We start from the raw sequence: 23,270 nt of genomic DNA, 5'->3' as shown, positions 1-23,270 counted from the left end.
GGCTCTCTTAGCCAAAAAGGTTCCTGACCCCTGGGATAAAGAAACGACTCAGGTTAGTTCAGGGACATAGCCAGAGTTCGGAGATTGTAAACACCCTTTTACATATCCAAGCAAGATTTCAATCTGTGAATTTTAAAAGCTGGGGACTAGTCAGGACATCAAAATTATTTAAACTTCATAATTGTGAAATCAATCCTCTAGGCTTTTCTTTTGTTCTTGATGTATGTGAATAGTGTTTTTTAGTTACAAATTCAGTTTGGTAGTATGAACGTCTTTTGTAATACTCCAAGAAATTTCTAAATGCTGCTTGGTTAAACGTGCGCATATCTGTGCATTTTAATGATTTAATATTTGATTTTCTAGGTTACAAACTATGATGGTGTAACTGGTCTGCCTTTTATACAATTATGGAGTATGTTGGGAGATGAGGTATGTATAACTAACAAAACTGCAAGGTTTAGCCAAGATCTTAGGGCAGTGAGAGATAGCTTGTTTTAAGGAGAAAAAGAAGGTAACATAACCATGGCTCTGTGCTAAAGTGATGGTGTGGGCCCTTGGCAAAGGTAGAATACTGCTTGAGAGTTTGCTAGTACTATAGAGGGTGGCACATTTAGCTTGCTGGGTAGAAAAGGATGGAGAGCCACAGAGCATGCCTTTTACAGTATGGGTTTCTTTTGGCATTTCTGCAAAGCTTATTTTGGCCTTCTAACTGGCAAGCAACAGAGGTAGCCTGAATATGTGCAATTAGAGGAAATAACGATTGTTCTAATGGAATTGTTGAATGCTACCTTACTTTTGTTCAGAGTTAGAGAATTCAGCGCATACTCAAGAAATGATTAAAAGTCTTCGGCTGTGTCAAAAGTGTACTTTAAAGTAGCAGTGCCTCTTAAGTTTTAATTAAATAGTTGTAAGTTATCCAATGATCTTCCACCTTTTTAAGAAATCCAGCCAGTTCTTTCAATCACTCATTTTTTAGATCTAATTTAAATATGGTCTTCAGTGCACTTAGGTGTTTCTAGTTTACCTGTTATAGAATATGGGTTCCTATTGACTAAACAGCCAGGATGAAGAGAGATATTGACATTGCTGATTTGTAATCTATGAATAGCAAAAAATAAATTACAGCCACAAACATGAGTGAAACTGATCAGAAAGCAAAACTTTAAAATTTGAAAATCAAACCCAATTTCAGTGTCAATAAATATTTGTAAGCTGCTAAGAAGTCATCTGCTTTTGGTAATCCCTTTAGGAAATTCTGCTGCATTTAAATGCAGCTATGTGCAAGGCTGTCTGGGGCAAAGATTTTCTTTTTGCTCTGGAGAGGTAATTGGAAGTGATCAACTAATGTTGAGCTAATCAAATTGTTCTTTTAAGAGATGGCAGCCAGTAGTTCTGTGTTGTGGTAATATAACAGTGAAGGCTATATAATCCCCATTGGCCAAAGCAATTCAAGTTTAGAAATAATACAATTATGTGGTCTCATGTTTATTAATGTTCTTATGATTGTTAATAAGTGTATAGTGTAAGTGACAGGTAGCTCTTCACATACTGGAATACTGGAACATAGGGGGTTGCTGAGATTCACTTCTGATGTTCTAGGGTCTTGACAGTAGCCTCCAGCTGACTGTGTAAAAATATATTTCCTAGCGTGTAGCCAGATGGACTCAGAACAAGTGGGTATAGTGTGCTCGTGCTAGCAGTTGGAGACTGATCTGACGTCAGCACGGGTACATATACCCCCACAGGAAGTGAGACAATTCAGTAATTTCCGTCTCCAAAGCAGTTTGGAGAGCCTGCACGCTCGCTGAGCGTGTTTCCAATCTACTTTCTACTTTCTACTTGCTAAAATTCTACAGAACAACGAGTCCCGCACTCCTGCGGTGATACCCTCGGGTCCCTCCCCCAGTTGAGTTTCCCGGGGTGATTTCCGCGATCCCTCGGAGGTCTAGGCCTCGGTCCGGTGGCTGAATCGCGGCAGGGACCTAGCCCCCGAGCGAGAAGGGCTTGGGTCGGGCTGAGAGGCGCCTCGGTCCGGGCGTGGACCTAGAGGCAGCGGGTGCATTTCCTCAAGCGCGGCGGTGAAGGTATTTCCCCTCTCCCCCCTCAGCCGGAGACCGCCCGGGTTCCAGCCGGGAAGCGCCGAGGATCAGGTAAGGCGTATATCTCTTACTTTTGGTCTCTAAGGTACGAGGATCGGCGGCGTTGCCTGTATGCGGCACGCCGCGGAGGTCGCCATTTTGTCGGCCGTGTTTAAGGTATTGAGCGCCCATGATAGGCGCCTGTATCGTATTGAGCGCATGTTTGCTGACCGCTTCTTATTGAGCGTATATTGTACATCATTTAGCGGATATTACTGACCGCATACTATTGAGCGCATATTGTATTAAGCGTATATTGCTGAGAGCATATTGTATTGAGCGTATATTGCTGACCGCATATTACTGAGCGCATATTGTATTAAGCGTATATTGCTGACCGCATATTATTGAGCGCATATTGTATTGAGCGTATATTGCTGACCGCATATTGTTGAGCGCATATTGCTGCCGCATATTATTGAGCGCATATTATTATATTAAGTGCATATTTTTCAGCGCGCAATGGAACATTCAAACGCCCCGGCGGCGGCACCTCCTGATTCCGGCGTGAAAGCTCTCGGCCTCTGCTCGGCATGCCAGCTTCGGGCCACGCACAGCGAGGAGCCAGACTCCCTTTGTGCCCAATGTGAGGAGGCAGTGGGAGCCTCGGGCCAGGACCAGTCGCAACCGAGGTTTGCTGACAGTTCCCCAGGGGCCACCCCGGATCTAGCGAGCAGTCTCGAACAACCTGGGATCCCGGGGGACCTGGTACCCCGACGACTAGAGACCGCCTCCATTTCCTGGGTGGATCTCTTTAAGGGGATCCATGCCTTTGTACAGATGCAATCAGCTTCCCATCCAGGCCCTGCTGCTGCTCCGGCTGATCCTGCCCCTGGACCTTTGCGCCCATATCGTGGGCAAGAACACCCGCCTCCGGGCAGTCCGGTTCAGGCGGACCCTGATGTTTCAGAGGACGAGTCCGAACCCTCCGAGGAGGGGGAACTTCCCTCGGGGATTGAGCCATATCGAACCATGAGGCGGTTCTTTCCCAAGGAAGACCTCTCCGACCTGGTATCTCAGTGCCTGGCGGAGTTGGCTATTACAGGCCCCAGCACTACGGTGCCATCTACATAGAACCCTCTGCTGGAAGGTCTTCGTCCTACAGCCCACCAATTTCCCTTCTTGCAAGCCGCACAGCAACTGATAGATTTGGAATGGGCTGCACCAGCGGCCTCATTCAAAGGGGGTCGGGCCCTGATGGGCATGTACCCCCTGGATCCGGCAATCAAGGAGATGCTGGCGTGCCCTCAGGTAGACACCTTGGTTAGCGCGGTGGTCAGCACACTACCATTCCAGTTGAGGGGGGGGCGGCCTTCAAGGAACTTCATGACCGGCGACTGGGCGCCATCCTGAAGCAGACCTTTGAGGTGGCAGCTCTATCTTTGCGGATTGCAACATGCTGCACAGTGGTGACGCGTTCCTGTTTGTCATAGGTCAGGAACAATGCTCCTGCAGCAGATATGGAGTCCGCTCTCTAGTTCCTCACGGATGCTGCATCCGACCTAGTCCGTACAACAGCCAAGGGGATCTCATCTTCTGTAGCTGCCAGGAGGCAGCTCTGGATACGGAATTGGTCAGCCGATGTTCCTTCTAAGACACACCTCACCAGAATGCCCTTTAAGGGCTCTCTCCTGTTCGGCAGCGACCTGGATAAACTGGCCAGCACATGGGGTGCCTCTCCAATACCTCGCCTGCCGGAAGATAAAAACACCTAAAACACCTTGCCGTTTGTATATAACAGTTATTTTGTATACTACAGTTAAATTGTATATTGTTTAACCATTTCTATCCTCTCCTCTCTTCTTCCTTCTCCAAGTTCGGCCACCCTTGTTAAATGTAACTGTACCTTCTGTCACCACAGTTCTAGTTCTATGTATTTATTGCACCCCCGTTCTATGTAAACCAGCAAGATATGTTTTCATGATTGCCGGTATATAAAAACTCTAAATAAAAATAAAAAAAATAAAGATAGGTTCAAGAGGAACCAGCGCGCCTTTCCGAGGCCTTCCAGAGGCAGAAGCTCTCAACGCTTCACTCCCTATAGGAGTCGCTACCAGGCACCTCGTCCTCAGGCCAGGAACCAGTCCTTTCGGACCAAGCAGCATAAGAGGGGAGCCGGCTCTGGTTCAGGGCCCGGCCGCGCCTCCCAATGAGAATCAGCCGATCCATCCAGGGGACGGAGCCATAGGGGCAGGTTGACCCTCTTCTACCCCAGATGGGTTGAGATTACGTCGGATCAGTGGGTCCTCGCCATTATCCGAGAGGGGTATTATCTGGACTTCCATCATCTCCCTCCGGACAGGTTTGTGGAATCTCCGTGTCCAATCCACAAGAAGGCAGCATTGGAAGCTACCCTGGCGAGGCTCCTGTCCTTGAAAGCCATAGTCCCAGTACCTGCATGGGAAATGGATTCTGGACATTATTCCATTTATTTCATGGTACCCAAGAAAGAGGGCACTTTCCGGCCCGTACTGGACCTCAAGTCAGTCAACCGATACTTAAGGGTCCCGAGGTTTCGCATGGAAACTCTGCGCTCAGTCAAGACCGCAGTACAGCCAGGAGAATTCCTCACAGCCTTAGACTTGTCAGAAGCATACCTGCATATCCCGATCCATCCGGATCATCAGCGCTATCTACGCTTCAAAGTTCTGGGACGCCACTTCCCATTCCGGGCTTTGCCCTTTGGGCTAGCCACGGCGCCGCGGACCTTCACCAAGGTGATCGTAGTGGTAGCAGCGGCGCTCAGACGGGAAGGAATCCTGGTCCATCCCTACCTAGACGATTGGCTGATCAGGGCGAAATCACGAAGGAGAGCCATCGGGCAACAAACAGAGTGATCGCCCTTCTGGAAAGCCTGGGATGGGTAGTCAACCTGAACAAGAGTTGCCTACAGCCTTCCCAATCACTGGAATACCTGGGAGTCCAGTTCGACTTCCAGGCAGACAAAGTCAGTCTCACCACCAAGAGAAGGTTAAAACTTCAGACGCGTCTCCGGTCCTTGATGGGAGCCAGCCGGCCCATAACTTGGTATTATCTGCAGGTTCTCGGCCTCATGGCATCCACCCTGGAAGTGGTACCCTGGGCGAGGGCCCATATGAGACCTCTACAACGCTCCCTGCTCTCTCGCTGGAGCCCCCACTTCCGGAATTACTCCATGCATCTGCCCCTACCAGCCAGAGTGCGGACCCAGCTACGGTTGTGGTTGCAGTCCAACCACACGAGCAGGGGGTTGAAGATGTCCTCCCCCACATGGATTCTGCTCACCACAGATGCCAGCCTGAGCGGATGGGGAGCACACTGCGAAGAACTCACCGCACAAGGGCGGTGGAACAGAGAAGAGTCAGGGTGGAACATCAACCGCCTAGAGGCACGGGCAGTCCGGTTAGCCTGCCTGCAATTTGCTCACAGACTGCGGAACCGGGCAGTCAGAGTGATGTCCGACAACGCCACCATGGTGGCATACATCAACCGTCAGGGCGGAACCAGAAGCCGACAGGTGTCCCTAGAGAGAGCCCTGCTGATGGCTTGGGCAGAGGCGAATCTTCAAGACATCTCCGCCGTCCACATTGCTGGGAGGGACACCACCACGGCAGACTTTCTCAGCAGGGAAAGCCTAAATCCGGGAGAATGGCAGCTGTCGCCCACAGCCTTCCAGATGATTGTGGATCACTGGGGGATTCCGGACATGGACTTACTAGCGGACAGGTCCAATGCTCAAGTACCCAGATACTTCATCCGCAAGCGAGATCCGTTTTCTCACGGGATCGACGCCCTGGTTCAGCCATGGCCTCCAGGGACCCTGCTATACGCCTTTCCTCCGTGGCCCCTGCTGGGCACCCTTATACACAAGATTCAGAAGCACTGGGGCCTAGTTCTTCTAGTGGCACCAGACTGGCCAAGAAGACCCTGGTACGCGGACATGAGAAGACTACTGGCAGGGGAGCCCCTTCCCCTGCCTCCGCTCAGGGACCTGCTACGTCAAGGTCCCATCCTTCACGAGGATCCAGCTCAATTCTCTCTTTCGGTCTGGCCATTGAGAGGGCTAGACTGAAGAAAAGAGGTTACTCGGAGCCGGTGATAGATACACTCCTCCGAGCTCGCAAGTTCTCCATATCCCTCACCTACGTAAGGATCTGGAGAGTATTTGAAGCCTGGTGCGACACTCACGGCACCAATCCACATGCGACCACAATCCCTATTGTTTTGGATTTCCTACAGGATGGGCTTCAGAAGGGTCTCTCCCTAAGCTCCATCAAGGTTCAGGTGGCTGTGCTGTCTTGCTACGGTCCCAGGAGCGATGGCAAGACCATTGTCACACACCCAGATGTTTCCCGCTTCCTGAAAGGAGTCGAGCACATTCGTCCGCCACTGAAGTGGCCAGTGCCCCTGTGGAACCTCAACATAGTTTTGGATTTCCTCGCAGGATCCACCTTCAGACCCCTTCGGGGCCTGTCTCTCCATTCTCTAACTTTGGAGATGGTGTTTTTGCTGGCAGTGTGTTCAGCACGCCGCATCTCGGAACTACAAGCGCTGTCCTGCCGTGATCCCTTTCTTAGAATCACTCCAGAGGCTATCCATCTTCGCACGGTTCCATCTTTCTTGCCTAAGGTAGTCTCACAATTTCACCTCAACCAAACCATATCCTTGCCAACCACGGCGGGTTTGAAGAAATCTGAAGAAGGGCGTTTGCTACGCCATCTCGACATCGGCAGATTGCTGCCCAGATATCTGGAAATGACAGAAACAGTACGAAAGACGGACCATCTGTTTGTCCTGCTCAGCGGGAAGAAACAAGGAGAAGCGGCCTCTCGGCCCACCATCGCCCGCTGGATTAAAGAAGTTATCAGAGCGGCCTACGTAGAGGCCGGGAAGTCACAGCCTCTACAAGTCATGGCTCATTCTACCAGAGCCCAAGCAGCATCTTGGGCTGAATCTAGGATGCTGTCGCCTGCAGAAATATGTAAAGCGGCGACATGGTCCTCCCTCCATACCTTCTCCAGGTTCTACCGTCTGGATGTCCAGGCCAGGGAGGACACAGCATTTGCAAGGACAGTCTTACGCGGTCCTCAGGCAGCCTCCCACCCACTCCGGGAGTAAAGCTTTTGTACATCCCACTTGTTCTGAGTCCATCTGGCTACACGCTAGGAAATGTTGAGATTACTTACCTGATAATCTCGTTTTCCTTAGTGTAGACAGATGGACTCAGCATCCCGCCCGGCTGCCAGTGTACATGGGTTTCACCGATTCAAGGTAAGCCTTATCACTTCTTACATGAGTGCATCCACTCTACCAGGTGTCGACGCCTTCTGGTTGGGAATGCTGGCGGTCTCCAGCTACTATCAATCGGTCAGGGGAATCCTGTTTTCACTATTTCATTCATCGTCAGTACACATATATCCATAACAGCTTTTGCAAGGAAGATTACTGAATTGTCTCACTTCCTGTGGGGGTATATGTACCCGTGCTGACGTCAGATCAGTCTCCAACTGCTAGCACGAGCACACTATACCCACTTGTTCTGAGTCCATCTGTCTACACTAAGGAAAACGAGATTATCAGGTAAGTAATCTGAACATTTTGTATTAAAAGTTAGTTAACTGGCCAGAAAAATTCAGATGTATGTGCAGTATTTGTACTATACCAGTTAAGAACCTTCGTAGGTTGATATATCTTTTTAAAACACCATGCTGCTAATTGAGGGCTGCAGTGAAATGCCTTGTTTGTAGGTGCATTAAAATAATTTCCTTGTCTTTCTGCTATGCTAGCCCAGAACATTTGGGTTTGTCCACAGTTCCATCTGATGAAGGCAGAGTATTGGTTCTTTGTATTTTTTTTGTTTGTTTTTTTCATGAAATGACTACTGCTGCATAGGGAACCTGATATGCCAGAATTCTCTGCCCATAGCTGATAAGTCCTTGTGGTGTAGCAGAATTTTTTTTTTAATTGCAAATCTGTTTGTATTTAAATTTAAGGGCAGCAAATTAAAGAGACTAGAGCTCAAGGGCCATGCTCTTACTTTTGCATCTGTGAAACAAGCCCTTTCCCAACTCCCTCATAGCAGAGATTTTGTTTGAGCATATTGATATTTTGCAACAAGCTTACATCAAGAAGAAGAATCTCTGAGCTTTCCTTAGTCTCTGCTGCAGCTCAGTGTGTAAGTGCTTACTTTAATCTTTCCAGAGGCTTTTCCTTCATTTGTCTGTGAAGGAAAATCTGCATTAATTAAAAAAAAATGCACCAACTTGCCTCATACAAACTTTTAGTAATGTAAAACCCCACAAAGGCTTTAATTCTCAGGGATAATCATTTTAATTTTGTTGCAATCTTGGAGAATCTTTGAGTTAAAGTGAGTACAGATTATTTCAGCGGTGATGTCTTAAAAAAAAATTGCTGCAGGGCGGATGGCAGCACAGGCTGTTCAGTTTGTACATGTGGCAAAGAAGGGCTAAGTGTACATACCAAGAGAGCTCCAAATTTGAAATTAGAAACAAAAGACATGCTTTCTGGCACAAAACCTAAATTTTTTTTTCCCCAGCACTGAGGAAGGATCAAGCTTGATGGTTGAAACAGCTTCAGCTGCCATTTTGAAACATACTTGATCTGACCTCAGTTTTAAATGAAAACAATGATTTATTACTCATCTCTGGATCTAACTCTCAAAGAGGAAGTTCAAGTGACACACAAATTACCCTGCCAAGTAGCTTTTTTTTCCCCTGAGTTTAACTTCCTCCATCAGGCTTACTGTGCATTCCAGAAGCAAAAAGATATAGAGGAAAACTCCATATTAAATATACAGAGGTAATCTGAGTTCCCTATACGTACCCGGATCAGTCCAGACTCCTGGGTTTTGCCTCCCCACCAGCAGATGGAGACAGATGTTTTAACCAACTCTATCCTATACCCTGAGGTGCCACCTACAGTCCGTCAGCATTTCTCTGTCTCCAGCAGATGGTGGAGGTGCAAAATCCTACAGTCTGTAGCTAGTTTAATTAAAAAAAAAAAAAAAAAATGTTTTTCAAGGGGATTTGGCTTTAATCCTTTAGTGTAGTGTTAGTATTTCTTTAAAAAAAGGAAAAGGAGGCTCTTTGTCAAATGGCAGGAGCGTTTCCTTTTAGCCTCCCAGGGGGTCGGCAGGTCCTGAGGGGGCCATCCTCCCTGGTATCGAGACTTTACTGTTAAGGGTTGAGAACCCTGCCTTACAGCGCAGTCCTTAGTCGGGACCTTATACCGGGGAGCCCGGCTCACTCACCCTGGGGCAGACAGGACCCATTTTTTCTCTCCAAATTGCAAGTAAGAGTGCGACTGCAAATTTGGGTACCCATTTTCTCCACCGCTGCCGCCCAGGAAAGTTTAAAAAAAAACAAAAAAAAACTTTGCAGCCTATGGAGACGTGCCCATCTTTCACACAATGGGCTTTGTGCTGCCTGCCTTCTCGAAGGAGAAGGCACATCGGGGTCAGTCGGGGGAATCATGTCTCGGTCCTGAAGGGGCTCCACAGTGTCCGGGTGTTCGCAGCCGCTGCCGGCAGGCCCATTCCCGCTGAGTGCGGGAATGGAGGCCATTTTGGCCACGTGCTGGCATCAGTCATAGAGGGGGGAGGGATTTCCCCTCCTACTCTTTCCCCGCAGCCTATGGCCCCCAGAGGGGGAGCTGTCATTCAATCAAATCTCCTGGCCCGGCGAAGGAGAGCCAAGAGGGGGCTTCACACTCATCTGATTCCTTCTCTTCAGCTTTTGTATTATTGCTGCATAAGACCAGAAGGGCAGCTCAAAAGTGCTCTAAAGAGGGTCCTAAGGGGCATGCAGACCAGGAGTCCAGTGGTCCAGATAGCCATAAGGGCAAGAGGTCCCGGCCGACGGAGGCAGCGGGGGATCTGAAAGCCAAGAGACCTCTACGGACTTATCCACGGGACGATTTGTCCTCAGAGGATTCAGAGCAGGGCGCTCAGGAGCCTAGCGGGACATTTCATCAGGGAAAGCAACCGGATGAGGACCAGGATCTGCCTACCGATCATGGAGATCCTCAAATTGTTGGAGATGACCCAAAGGTGGTCTACCTGTTTCGCAGAGATGAGTTGGTCCCATTAATTCCGGCCATTCTGGAAGAACTGGGTATTAAAACCCCTCTGGAGGATTCTCGGATGGGTTCTGTGGATACAGTCATGGTGGGCCTGCGGGGTCCAACCAAATCATTCCCCTTTCATCTCTCTGTTATGGACTTGTTCTGAGAGTGGGATACTCCTGACCTGGGTCTGAAGGTCAGTAAGGCTATGGATAAGTTGTATCCCTTACCAGAGAAGGCTTTGGACCTTCTCTGCGTCCCTAAGGTAGATGCAGCGGTATCTGCTGTCACAAAAAGACCACTATCCCTGTGACAGGGGCGACAGCTCTAAGATTTCCAGGATCGGAAACTGGAGGTGCAGCTTAAAAAGATATTTGAGGTGTCAGCGCTTGGTGTCTAAGCTGCCATGTGCATCGGTTTCTCCTTGAGCGCAGGTCTTCGCTGGGTTCAGCAGCTGCAAAATAGCACCGCCCTAACAGAGGACGAAGCGGGACATCTCGAAGCGGCAGTCGCTTATAGTGCAGATGCTTTTTATGACCTCTTGCGTATTTCAGCCAGGTCTGTGGTTTCGGCCCAAAGGCTTCTCTGGTTGCAAAATTGGTCAGCGGATGTTTCCTCCAAAGCTCAACTGGGTTCTTTGCCCTTCAAGGGAAAACTTCTTTTTGGGAAAGACGTGGAGGACATGATTCAATCCTTGGGTGAGAACAAGGTACACAGTCTACCAGAGGATAGGCTAAGATCGAGAGGCTCTTTCCCATCTCACTCGCAGCTACGGGGAAATTGGAGATTCCGTTAACCGGATCTTCCTTTCGTCAGCCATCAGGAAGACAACAGACCTGGTCCCAGTCCTTTCGAGGCCGGCGCTTTGGCAGACCAGGAGCTCCTCAGTCCGCCAGTGGTGTCAAGTCCTCCCAATGATGCGAGGCCGGTCCATTCCTCTGCTGCAGTGGTGGGAGGCAGACTGTCTCAATTTTATGAGGAATGGCCACTCTAACTTCCGACCAGCAGGTCCTCAATGTGATAAAACACGGTTACGCGTTAGATTTTACTCGACGCCTCTGAGATCGTTTCCTAGTCTCCCCCTGCTCGTTTGAGAAGCTCCGGGTGGTAAAGGACACATTGCACCGTCTCCTCGAACTCAGGGCAATTGTAAAGGTTCCTCTTGTGGAACAGCAGAGAGGCCGTTATTCCATTTACTTCGTGGTGCCAAAGGAGGACATCTTCTGGCCCATTTTCGATTTAAAAAGAGTAAACAGATGCCTCCGGATTCCGTAGTTCTGCATGGAAACTCTGAGGTCCATCATTGCGTCGATAAGAAAGGGAGCGTTCTTGGCGTCTCTGGATCTCACAGAAGCGTACCTACACATCGGCATATGGTCCGACCACCAGAAATTCCTGAGGTTCGCCATCTTAGGCCACCATTTTCAGTTTCGTGCCCTGCCATTCGGCCTTGCCACGGCACCCAAGACTTTTACCAAGGTAATGATTGAGGTGGCGGCACAGCTCCGGAAGGAAGGTTTTTTTCGTTCATATGTATCTGGACATTTGACTCATTTGGGCGAAGTTGGAATTGCTTTGCCGCACGGCGGTTCAGCGGGTGCTTCAGCTGTTGGAATCACTCAGCTGGGTGATCAACTTCAAGTGTCACCTGATTCCCTCTCAGTACTTGGAATTTCTGGGAGCACAGTTTGACACACGGCAAGGTTGAGTCTTTCTCACTGGGGGCTGCATCATCAAGCTGCAGGAACAGGTTCAGGATTTATTATCCAAGCATCCTCCCAGAGTCTGGGATTATTTGCGGGTCCTTGGATCGATGACATCCACTCCCAAGTTGGTTCCCTGGGCCTTTGCTCATATGAAGCCTCTGCAGTCCACGTTGCTTTCCCGATGGAGCCCGGTGTCGGAACAATTTCATCTTCCTTTGCCTCTTACAGAGCCTGCTTGTTCCAGTCTAGATTGGTGGCTCAACCCGGACAGCCTGAGCCGCGGGGTATCCCTGATAATCCCAGATTGGACAGTTGTCACCATGGACACCACGCCAGTCTCTCCGGTTGGGGAGCGGTGTGTCGGGAGAAGTCTATACAGGGCCTATGGTCGAGGGAGGAGTCCCAGTGGTCGATCAATCGTCTCGAGACCAGAGCGGTACAGTTAGCTCTGCATGCCCTTCGACAGAGTCTGCAAGGAAAGTCGGTCAGGATTCTCTCCGACAATGCGACTACAGTGGCTTATATCAATGGACAAGGAGGAACCAAGAGCCAACCGGTGGCGAGCGAAGCACAACAGTTGATGAGCTGGGCAGAAACGCATTTGGTCAGCCTTGTAGCTTCTCATATTGCTGGGGTCGACAATGTTCAGACCGACTTTCTCAGTCGCAATCGCTTTGATCCTGGGGATTAGCAGCTCTCACCAGAGGCGTTCGACCTCATCTGCGACAGGTGGTCCACATCAAGCATGGATCTGATGGTGATGTTTCGCATTGCCAAGGCTCCTCGTTTCTTCAGTCATCGCCGCGAGCCAGGAGCAGAGGGCGTGGACGCTCTGATTCTCGCCTGACCAAAGAACGTTCTTCTGTACGTGTTTCCTCCATGGACTCTGATTGGCAAGGTGCTGCGGCGCATAGAATCTCACCCATCGGAGGTGATTTTGGTAGCTCCGAAATGGCCGAGGAGTCTGTGGTTTGCGGATCTAGTCAATCTCGTGGTGGACGGACCCCTTCAGCTATGAGACCTCTCGAACCTTTTTCGACAGTGACCCATTTGTTTAGAAGAGGCAAATCGCTTTTGTCTAGCGGCATGGCTTTTGAAAGGCAGTGTTTAAAGAGCAAGGGCTACTCTGAGGCAGTTGTGGCTACCCTCTTGCGATCTAGGAAGCCCTCTATTTCTCTGGCCTATGTTAGGGTTTGGGGGATTTTTGAATCGTGGTGTATGGATCAGGGGGTGGCTCCTACTGCTTCCTCGGTTTCACATATTTTGTCCTTCTTACAGGCGGGGCTCGAGAAGGGCCTTTCATGGAATTTGTTACGGGTGCAGGTGGTGGCTCTCGGTTGCTTCTGCACAGAAATTACCCTGCCAAGTAGCTTGCTTTTTTTCCCTGAGTTTAACTTCCTCCATCAGACTTTACTGTTCATTCCAGAAGTACAAAAAGATTTAGAGGAAAACTTGTGAGACTGGAAAATTGGGCATCCAAATGGCAGATGAAATTTAATGTGGATAAGTGCAAGGTGATGCATATAGGGAAAAATAACCCATGCTATAATTACACAATGTTGGGTTCCATATTAGGTGCTACAACCCAAGAAAGAGATCTAGGCGTCATAGTGGATAACACATTGAAATCGTCAGTTCAGTGTGCTGCGGCAGTCAAAAAAGCAAACCGAATGTTGGGAATTATTAGAAAGGGAATGGTGAATAAAACGGAAAATGTCATAATGCCTCTGTATTGCTCCATGGTGGGGACTGCACCTTGAATACTTTGTACAATTCTGGTCGCCGCATCTCAAAAAAGATATAATTGCGATGGAGAAGGTACAGAGAAGGGCTACCAAAATGATTTATTTATTTATTTATTATTTTTATATACCGATGTTCCTGTAAAGTATACATATCACACCGGTTTACAAGGAAGAAACTGTCGCCTCGTTGGCGGTTTACATTGAAACATTTAACAATTAACAATTAACAACATGAAGGCGCAAAGAGGAACTTAGTGGAGCTTACAGTGAACATTCATGATTATTTAAATATCAATGACGAACTCTTCAGGAACTTATGTACAGAAAGGGCTGGGGGACAACGACTATGCTGATAATGTCATTCTTCCTGCTCTTAGCTCTCCGGGAATGCTTGTGTGAAGAACCAAGTCTTAAGTTTCTTTTTGAAAGTACTATGGCAAGGTTCAAGTCGAAGGTCTGGGGGTATCGAGTTCCAGAGTGTAGGGCCCGCTGTGGATAGTGCGCGTTTCCTCAGGGAGGTTTTTGCCAGCTGGGTGATTAGCATGTTCTTGTACGCACTTCTAGTCGGTTTCTTGGAGGTGTGTAGCTGCAGTTGAAAAGTTAAGTTGAGAGGAGAGATGTTATGTAGGGCCTTGTGTATCATCATAATAGTTTTAAAGTGAATCCTGTATTTAATTGGAAGCCAATGGAGATGCTGGAGGATTGGGGTGATATGATCCCTTTTTTTGGCGTTTGTGAGTATTCTGGCCATGGCGTTCAGGACCATCTGAAGTGGTTTGGTGGTGCAAGCGGGAAGGCCCAGAAGGAGAGAATTGCAGTAGTCCAGTTTTAGGAGTATGATTGATTGTAGCACCATGCGGAAGTCTCTGTAGAGTAGAAGAGGCTTTAGTTTCTTTAAAACTTGTAATTTAAAGAAACATTCTTTTGTGGTGTTATTTACGAACTTGTTGAGGCTGAGTCTGTTGTCTAGAAGTACACCCAGGTCTCTTACTTGAGGCGAAGTTAGGTTCATGGAGGTGTCATGACTTTGGCTGGCAGTTGGAGAGGTGGGTGGGACATAATTTTCAGGAGCAATAAGGAGGATTTCGGTTTTGTTTGTGTTTAAAACCAAGTTGAGGCTGGCGAGTAGGTTGATTGCTGAGAGGCAATTATTCCAATATGACAGTTTTGTGTAAGGGAATATGATAAGGGGAATGGATAGTTTTGTGTAAGGGGATATGATAAATTGATAAAGGGATATGATAAATTGATAAATATGATAAAGGGGAATGGATAGTTTTGTGTAAGGGGATATGATAAGGGGAATGGATAATAAGGGGAATGGAACAGCTCCCCTATGAGGAAAAACTAAAGAGGTTAGGACTTTTCAGCTTGGAGAAGAGACGACTGAGGGGGGGATATGATAGAGGTGTTTAAAATTATGAGAGGTCTAGAACGGGTAGATGTGAATCGGTTATTTACTCTTTCGGATAATAGACTAGGGGGCACTCCATGAAGTTAGCATGAGGCACATTTAAAACTAATCGGAGAAAGTTCTTTTTTACTCAACGCACAATTAAACTCTGGAATTTGTTGCCAGAGGATGTGGTTAGTGCAGTTAGTATAGCTGTGTTTAAAAAAGGATTGGATAAGTTCTTGGAGGAGAAGTCCATTACCTGCTATTAAGTTCACTTAGAGAATAGCCACTGCCATTAGCAATGGTAACATGGAATAGACTTAGGTTTTTGTTACTTATGGCCTGGATTGGCCACTGTTGGAAACAGGATGCTGGGCTTGATGGACCCTTGGTCTGACCCAGTATGGCATTTTCTTATGTTCCATATTAAATATACAGAGGTAATCTGAGTTGATACCCCTTTTATCAGCTAAACAGAGAGCCAAGTATAGAGCTGAATATGAGGAGTCTTACCATCCCATAGACTCTTTTAGTGAGGACTAGGTAGAGTTTTTAAGGGAAAGTTACTATGATTCCTTTGAGGAAGGGGAGGTGTTTTCAGGAGAAGATGATTGTTATACACCTTTTCCATGAAGATGAAATTACAGCTGTAATATAAGTAAACTCGGCACTAAAGTCCGATAAATCTGGAAAGGCTCCAGATTGGGATTCTATAATAAAGGGTACTTGGAAACTTTCTGCTCCTTTTCCCCTTCCATTCTGAAATTGAGTATATGATCATGTCTGGGTGTGTCCATAATCAGTTAAAGCACACAAATCTCACCAGGAAAAGGATAGCAAAGATTATTGGCTAGGTGCAAAAGTTTATTGAATTAGTCCCATGTCCTTGGAGCATCCATCTCCAACCTTTAGGCCCTGTGGCAGCTACCATACATTTAGTTTCTTGGGCAAGGGCACACATGAGGCCACTACAGAGTGCTCTACTAACGTGTTGAAAACCTCAGCAACAAAATTATGAACATTGCCTTCTCTTCCACTGTCAGTTGATCAGTCTCCATTGGTGGCCAGACAGAACAAATTTGTCAGTACCCCTATACCCACCATCATGAATAGAAGTCTCAACAAATATGGGTTCAATGGGATGGGGGTGCGCATTGTCAAAATCAGTATATCCAGAGTCTTTAGAACATAACATAGGTCTCATGGTCAATCAACAGGTTAGCGACCAGAGTGATACATAGAAACATAGAAATGACGGCAGAAGAAGTCCAAACGGTCCATCCAGTCTGCCCAGCAAGTTTTGCACTTTTTTTTTCTCATACTTATGTTACTCTTGGCTCTTAGTAACCTTTTGGTTCTATTTCCCTTCCACCCCCACCATTAATGAGAGCAGTGTTGGAACTGCATCTAAGTGAAATATCTAGCCCAATTAGTTAGGGTAGCAACCACCGCAATAAGCAAGCCACGCCCACCTGCCCACCCAGACTAAATAATTGTCTTGTTGGTTGTTGTCTGTATATAGATCCACCTTTCTTCATTCCCCCTGCCGTTGAAGCAGAGAGCTATGCTGGATATGCATTGAAAGTGAAGTATCAGGCTTATTTGGTTTGGGGTAGTAGCCACCGTAACATGCAAGCTACTCCCCGCTTTTTTGTGAATGCAAATCCTTTTTTCCACATTTCCTCTTGCCGTTGAGGCTTAGAGCAATGTTGGAGTCGCATTAACCATGTGTATGTTTATTGAATAAGGGTATTATCTCCAGGTAGTAGCCATCATTCCCGCAAGCCACCCACTCTTCATTCACGTCCTCTAGACTTTATGGATCCACAGTGTTTATCCACGCCCCTTTGAAGTCCTTCAGTTCTGGTCTTCACCACTTCCTCCGGAAGGGCATTCCAGGCATCTACCACCCTCTCCGTGAAGAAATGCTTCCTGACATTGGTTCTGAGTCTTCCTCCCTGGAGCTTCAAATTGTGACCCCTAGTTCTGCTGATGTTTTTCCGACGGAAAAGTTTTGCTTTGGATCATTAAAACCTTTCAAGTATCTGAAAGTCTGTATCATATCACCTCTGCTCCTCCTTTCCTCCAGGGTGTACATATTTAGATTCTTCAATCTCTCCTCACAAGCCATTCGATGAAGACCCTCCACCCTTTTGGTCGCCCTTTTCTGGACTGCCTCTATCTTGTCTCTGTCTCTTCGGAGATATGGTCTCCAGAACTGAACACAGTACTCCAGGTGAGGCCTTACCAAGGACCTGTACAAGGGGATAATCACTTCCCTTTTCTTACTCTATTCCTCTCTCTATGCAGCCCAGCATTCTTCTGGCTTTAGCTATCGCCTTGTCACATTGTTTCGCCGACTTCAGATCATTAGACACCATCACCCCAAGATATCTCTCCTGCTCCGTGCACACCAGCCTTTCTCCCCCTATCAAATACAGTTCATTCGGATTTCCACTCCCCATATGCATGACTCTGCACTTCTTGGCATTGAATCTCAGTTGCCATATCTTCGACCACTCTTCCAGCTTCCTTAAATCCCGTCTCATTCTCTCCATTCCTTCCAGCGTGTCCACTCTGTTGCAGATCTTAGTGTCATCCACAAAAAGACAAACTTTACCTTCTATCCCGTCCGCAATGTTGCTCACAAATATATTGAACAGGACCGGTCCCAACACCGATCCTTGCGGTACACCGCTTTAAAACCTCTCTCTCTTCAGAGAGAGTTCCATTTACCATCACACATTGTGGTCTGTCCGTCAACCAGTTTTGCAATCCAGGCCACCACCTCGGCACTCACGCCTAAGCTTATCATTTTATTCACCAGTCTCCTGTGCGGGGGACTGTATCTAAAAGCTTTGCTGAAATCCAAGTAGATGACATTGAGTGCTCTTCCTTGATCCAATTCCTTGGTTACCCAGTCAAAAAATTCTATCAGATTTGTCTGACAGGATCTTCCCCTGGTGAATCCATGCTGCCTCTGATCCAGCAATTCTCCCGACTGTAGATAGTTCACTATTCTCTCTTTCAACAGCGACTCCATTACTTTTCCCACCACCGAGGTGAGGCTAACCAGTCTGTAATTACCAGCCTCTTCTCTGTTTCCACTCTTGTGAAGCGCGATCACCACCGCTCTTCTCCAGTCACTCGGCACCACTCCCGTTTCTAGGGATCTATTGAACAGGTCACACAGTGGACCCGCCAGCACATCTCTGAGCTCCATAAGTATCCTGGGATGAACCTCATCAGGCCCCCATGGCTTTGTCCACTTTCAGTTTCCTCAGCTCTTCCCATACATTCTCTACTGTAAATGGAGTTACATCTACTCCATTCCCCTCTAGTTTAACTAGCAATGGTCGTTCTCCAGGGTCTTCTTTAGTGAACACAGAACTGAAGTATTTGTTTAATATTTCTGCCATTTCTTCGTCTCTCTCCACACATTGATCCTTTTCACCTTTCAATTTCACTATACCACTTTGAACTTTTCTCCTTTCACTGATGTATCTGAAAAATGTTTTGTCACCTCTCTTAATCTTTGGCAATCCTTTCTTCCGCTTGACTTTTTGCCATCTTGATTACTTTCTTTGTCTCCTTCAGTTCCATCAGATATTTTTCTTTGTGCTCCTCCCTTTGGGATCCTTTGTATTTCTTGAACGCTGTTCTTTTAGCCTTTGTTTTGTCAGCCACCTCCTTGGAGAACCAGATAGCTTTCATTTTTCTTTTGCTTTTCTTTACTTTTCTAACATATAGATTAGTTGCCTTGGTAATTGCGCCTTTTAGTTTGGTCCACTGTTGTTCCACATCTCTCTCGTTCTCCCAGCCTACTAGTTCTTCCTCCAAGCCTTGCATCATTTCCAGCCAATCTTTCAGGGCAAAGCAGTAAGACTTCATTCACAATGCAATGGCAGTAGCATATGTAAAGGTTAAAATTTATTCTCTGCTTTTTCAAGGCCCTAGGTGGTTTACAATAAAAACATGCACAATTTAAAAAAAAAATCAAATGGATAATATCTTGGGGTAAACAGTAAGTCCTGGATAACACTATCTTAATTGAATGCCAACTTAAATATAAACAATCAAAGTTGAAGTCTGGTTTCAGAAGAGACAAAAACCTACTCTTGTCTTTGGGCAGAAAACAATTTGCAACAGATGTCTGTGCTGCATATAACAGGGAAAGAAAATGTAAAGGCAGATTTTCTAAGTAGAAATCTAGACCCATGAGAGTGGAAGTCGAGCAACAAAGCTTTTCATTTGATAGTACAGAGATAGGGCATGCCGCAGATAGACTTAATAGCAACTCACAAGAATGCCACAATGAAGCATTGCAAAGACACAAGAACAGAAGGAACACATGCCTAGTACAGGCCTGGCCATGACCTCTGATAGAGCGTGTTCTTTGAAAGATGGAAAAGGAGCAATCTCACGTGGTGCTAGTGTCCCCAGATTGGCCAAGAAGTCCCTGGTATGTGGATGTAATGAAGTTAAACATTGATTGGCCTCTTCAATTTGCAGGAGTTCAGAATCTCCTGAAACAGGGTCCAGTCTTAATGGAATATCCCCTCCATTTTGCCTTATAGCATGGCTCTTGAGAGGAAAAAATTATTAAAGGAGGGATACTCTTTCAGTGATATCTCCTTTACTGAAGGCAAGAAAGCAATCAATATCCCTAACACATATGTGATTGGTGGTGTTTTGAAGCATTTTGTAAGGATACTTCCATCTCATCTTGGAAGGCTTAGATTTCAGATATATTTAGTCTTTTTGCAGAGGAGTAGACAAAGGATTAGCACACAATTCTTTGAAAGTCCAGATAAAAGCTTTAGCCTGTTGTAGATAAACAATAAAACATAGGAACATAATGACTAGTAGAAAGACCAAAAAGGTCCATCCAGTCTGCCCAAGAAGCAAGTTTGAATATTTTTAGGGCAGTAGCAGTTGCCATTTCATGCAGTCTACCCCCAAGCCTCCTGTTAAGGGTAGTGTCTACTGCTGCTTTTTTGCAGGCTACCTCCAAGCAGCAATATGGTAGCATCCCATCCTGATGTAGTGCAATTTTTAGAAGGAGTAAAGGAAATTCAACCACCATTCCAACCAATGATACCTCAATGAAATCTAAATTTTTAGTTTTAAAAGTACTAACATCATTTGAGCCATTGAAACAAGCATCTATTAAAGATCTTACGCTAAAGGCTGTTTAGTAGCAGTCACTTCTGCAAGAATATCTGAACTTCAAGCCTTATCCTGTAGAGATCCTATTTTAAAGATCAATACAGACTCCATGACAATTCCTGTACATTCTTTTTTTTTTTTTTTTTTCCAAAAGTAATTTCACCAATTCATCTAATTTGCCAGCATTCTCAAAGTTAAAATGAAAGTTCAAGACAGCTTTTTCTTAAACACTTGTTTTAAGGTTTATTACTTTTACTAGTCTTTAGATAGTTTTTATTTGTAAGCTTTAACAAAGGAGTATTGGCATATCAGGTTCCGTACACAGTGTAAGTAGTAGTGATGTGTTAAAAAAAAAAAAATGCTCTGCTTCCATCAGCTGAGTGGGGACAAACCCAAACATTCTGGACTGGTGTAACAGAAATAAAGGAAAGAAAATTATCAGGTAAATTTACATTTGGTTTTTGGTTTTTTTTGTTTTGTTTTTGCTTTAGTGCTGACTTTTTTTGTCCAAATATTTTTTTTTCTTTTCTAGGTGGTGTCAATAAATCGAGCTCTGGTGGAAAGAGGTTTTGCTCAGTGGATAGACAACTACTAGTCACTTCCTGTTTCAGGCAGCCATTTTCTAAAACAGAATCCCTACTGCACTCTGTTAAAATGAGGCTTGGCACCCTATGGAAAGAGTCTTGATTGTTTATACATATCTGCAACATATTTGTGTCCACCGAAAGATTTCTGTACCACATCTGCATTCATTTCAGTACATACCTCATCCCTATTAAAGGCAGGGAATATGTAAAAAGCCATAAGATACAGCTTTAAAATGTAGTTGTTTGATCCTTCAAGGTCTAAAGCAACAAACAAGTGGATCCTCTGATGAATTAACATGTTGTATCAAAACTCCTGAATTCTTTGTGTATTTATAATGCACACAGGCCTAGTTCAGTGGTTTTTCTTTCTGCTTGATTTGAAGTTACAAACCATCATAGGAAAAGCTTATGTTTGCAATATTGATGCATAAATGGCATTTTGCTGCTTGTTCAGTCCCATAGGAAAGTTGGAAACATTGCTCTTATGGCACTTATGACAGATTTGTTGTCTGTTTTTGGCTTGTTCTGCCTATGAAGAGAAGAATTCATGTCTGAAGGTGCTGAGTGTTGGAGGAATAACCACTTTACTGTAGCATATGTCCATTGGTAAAAGCCTTAGATGCCAAGCCTATTTGTAATTTCTAATTATTTTCTATCTGTGCAAGAGTGTAAATATGACAAATAATCACTGTAATATTTTGTATAAGAAAACACTGGAGGAATTCGAAGGGATGATCAACATTGTTCACACCAAATATCCTCTTTAGATAGAAATGGTTTGAACTGCTTAGGTGAGCTGTTTACTACTTCAAGGTTCTGTGCTTCACTGTGTATATTTGCAGGGATTTCCTCCCCATTTAAATTCGCTGTATGGTATGATGAATTGTGATCAACGAATTCTTGCTACTTTTCTGTACAGATTGTAAAAAGGAACAAAAATGAAATTAATATTGCAGTGGTGTTTTGATTAAATTAAAAAAGTTTTTGCTCTTTTTACATTTTGGTATCGGGTTTTTAAAGCTTTCAAGTAATTTAAACTAATATAGTGAATTAGCCTTGTATGCATGTCCCTGGGACTGTGAAAATGTGTATTCAATACAGTTCTTAGCTCCCTGTCAGGGATAAAGCAGACTGTGCAATGGCTTTAGATTTATAAGCAATAAACTGAGTGCAGTTAGCTTTTGATTTGATGCTAAATGAGGATAACGGAAAATGATTTGGATGCTTAAGTTGTTATAGTGTTACTTCTGTGCTACAGACAGTGAGATTTCTGCACATGATTATATGTGCATAAAAAAAAAGGACATTAATCTGAAATGTGCATACAGGTAGAACTGGCTGTAGACCTAGGAAAAAGAATTGTACTGGCCATGTTGAAGTCAAGATGGTAATAAAATACAATTGTGGAAGCATTTACACAGTCTATTATACTGTACATGAACGATTGATTCTTAGACTTAAGGAATATGTCTGAACCTGGGAAGTGGGGTTGATTGGAGTTACTGATTCAGAATGAATGATGCCAAGTTTCTCAGATTTGCTCTGGTGTTAGTTCAATTTCCAGAATTTCCCATGATTTGTCTTTTTATTTAGGTACTGCAATTCATAGCCATAGAAAGAACATACATGTTCCCTGGTTCTTGTAACCTGCATGAAAGAAGTTAACAATGAACAGGAAGATGTGGCACAGTAAATGCAGTGAGATGCATTGTTTTTAGATAAAAATCAAATTGTTCCCATTTGCAGTCCTATTCTAAATTTGTGTTCCCTATGAAGCTCTTGATCTCTTGTTGGCTCAGATCAAATGTAAGATCTGAGTTGTGAACTGAGTACAGTCCCTGCTTGGTCTTTTGACTGAGATTGAAAACATGTACAATATATGGGAGGCTTAATGCCCAGCCACCTAACTCTACCATGGCCAAAACAGGAGGACGGATTGATTTTATTTAAAATGTTTATATGCTTTATTAGCTTATGATTGTAAGCACCTTATAATACTACATTCATAAAAACTCATAAAATACAAACATGAATAAAACAGAAAATGATTATTGTTCCCAAAAAGACACAAAACAGTAATGTAATGCCCATAAGTAGTATCATTAGCAGATCTATTTCACTGTGTAATCTATTAATTTTGAGTCCCCAGCTTTGTTCCTTGTAAAAATAAATTTGTACGGATTGCTGATGTTTTCTTGGTCAGTAAATTCCAAGTATTGGAAAACTTAAGTTTGTATTTGAATAAAACCAACACACCAAAAGATAATCCACAGAAAAAGGGGTGTGTCCAAATTCATCTAAAGACAAAAAAGTATTCAATGCATAAAGTAGTTTTATTTATATTAAATTCAAAGAGGCATGCACTCTTATCTATGAATCTATTATTCAGTTAAAGTAACAGCACTGTCTGTCCCCTGACACAGGCCACGTTTCGCAATGGCTGCATCAGGAGGGACAGAAAATGAGAA

General features: G+C 45.2%; 1 protein-coding gene across 2 annotated transcripts in view; it reads left to right on the top strand.

Moving 5' to 3' along the window:
* Positions 1–22,992, top strand: part of AKAP1 (A-kinase anchoring protein 1) — a 214,352-nt gene extending 191,360 nt beyond the window's left edge. For both annotated transcript variants that reach the window (XM_029611909.1, XM_029611908.1), the window contains exons 10-11: positions 364–429; positions 20,748–22,992. In XM_029611909.1, the coding sequence (XP_029467769.1) occupies positions 364–429; positions 20,748–20,810 (129 nt within the window). In that variant the 3' untranslated portion in view covers positions 20,811–22,992. The remainder of the gene's footprint in view (positions 1–363; positions 430–20,747) is intronic.
* The last annotated feature ends 278 nt before the right edge of the window (positions 22,993–23,270 follow it).

Source organism: Rhinatrema bivittatum, chromosome 8, assembly GCF_901001135.1.
Source record: "Rhinatrema bivittatum chromosome 8, aRhiBiv1.1, whole genome shotgun sequence".
Classification (NCBI taxonomy): Eukaryota; Metazoa; Chordata; class Amphibia; order Gymnophiona; family Rhinatrematidae; genus Rhinatrema; species Rhinatrema bivittatum.
This window is presented reverse-complemented; position numbering and strand designations above follow the sequence as displayed.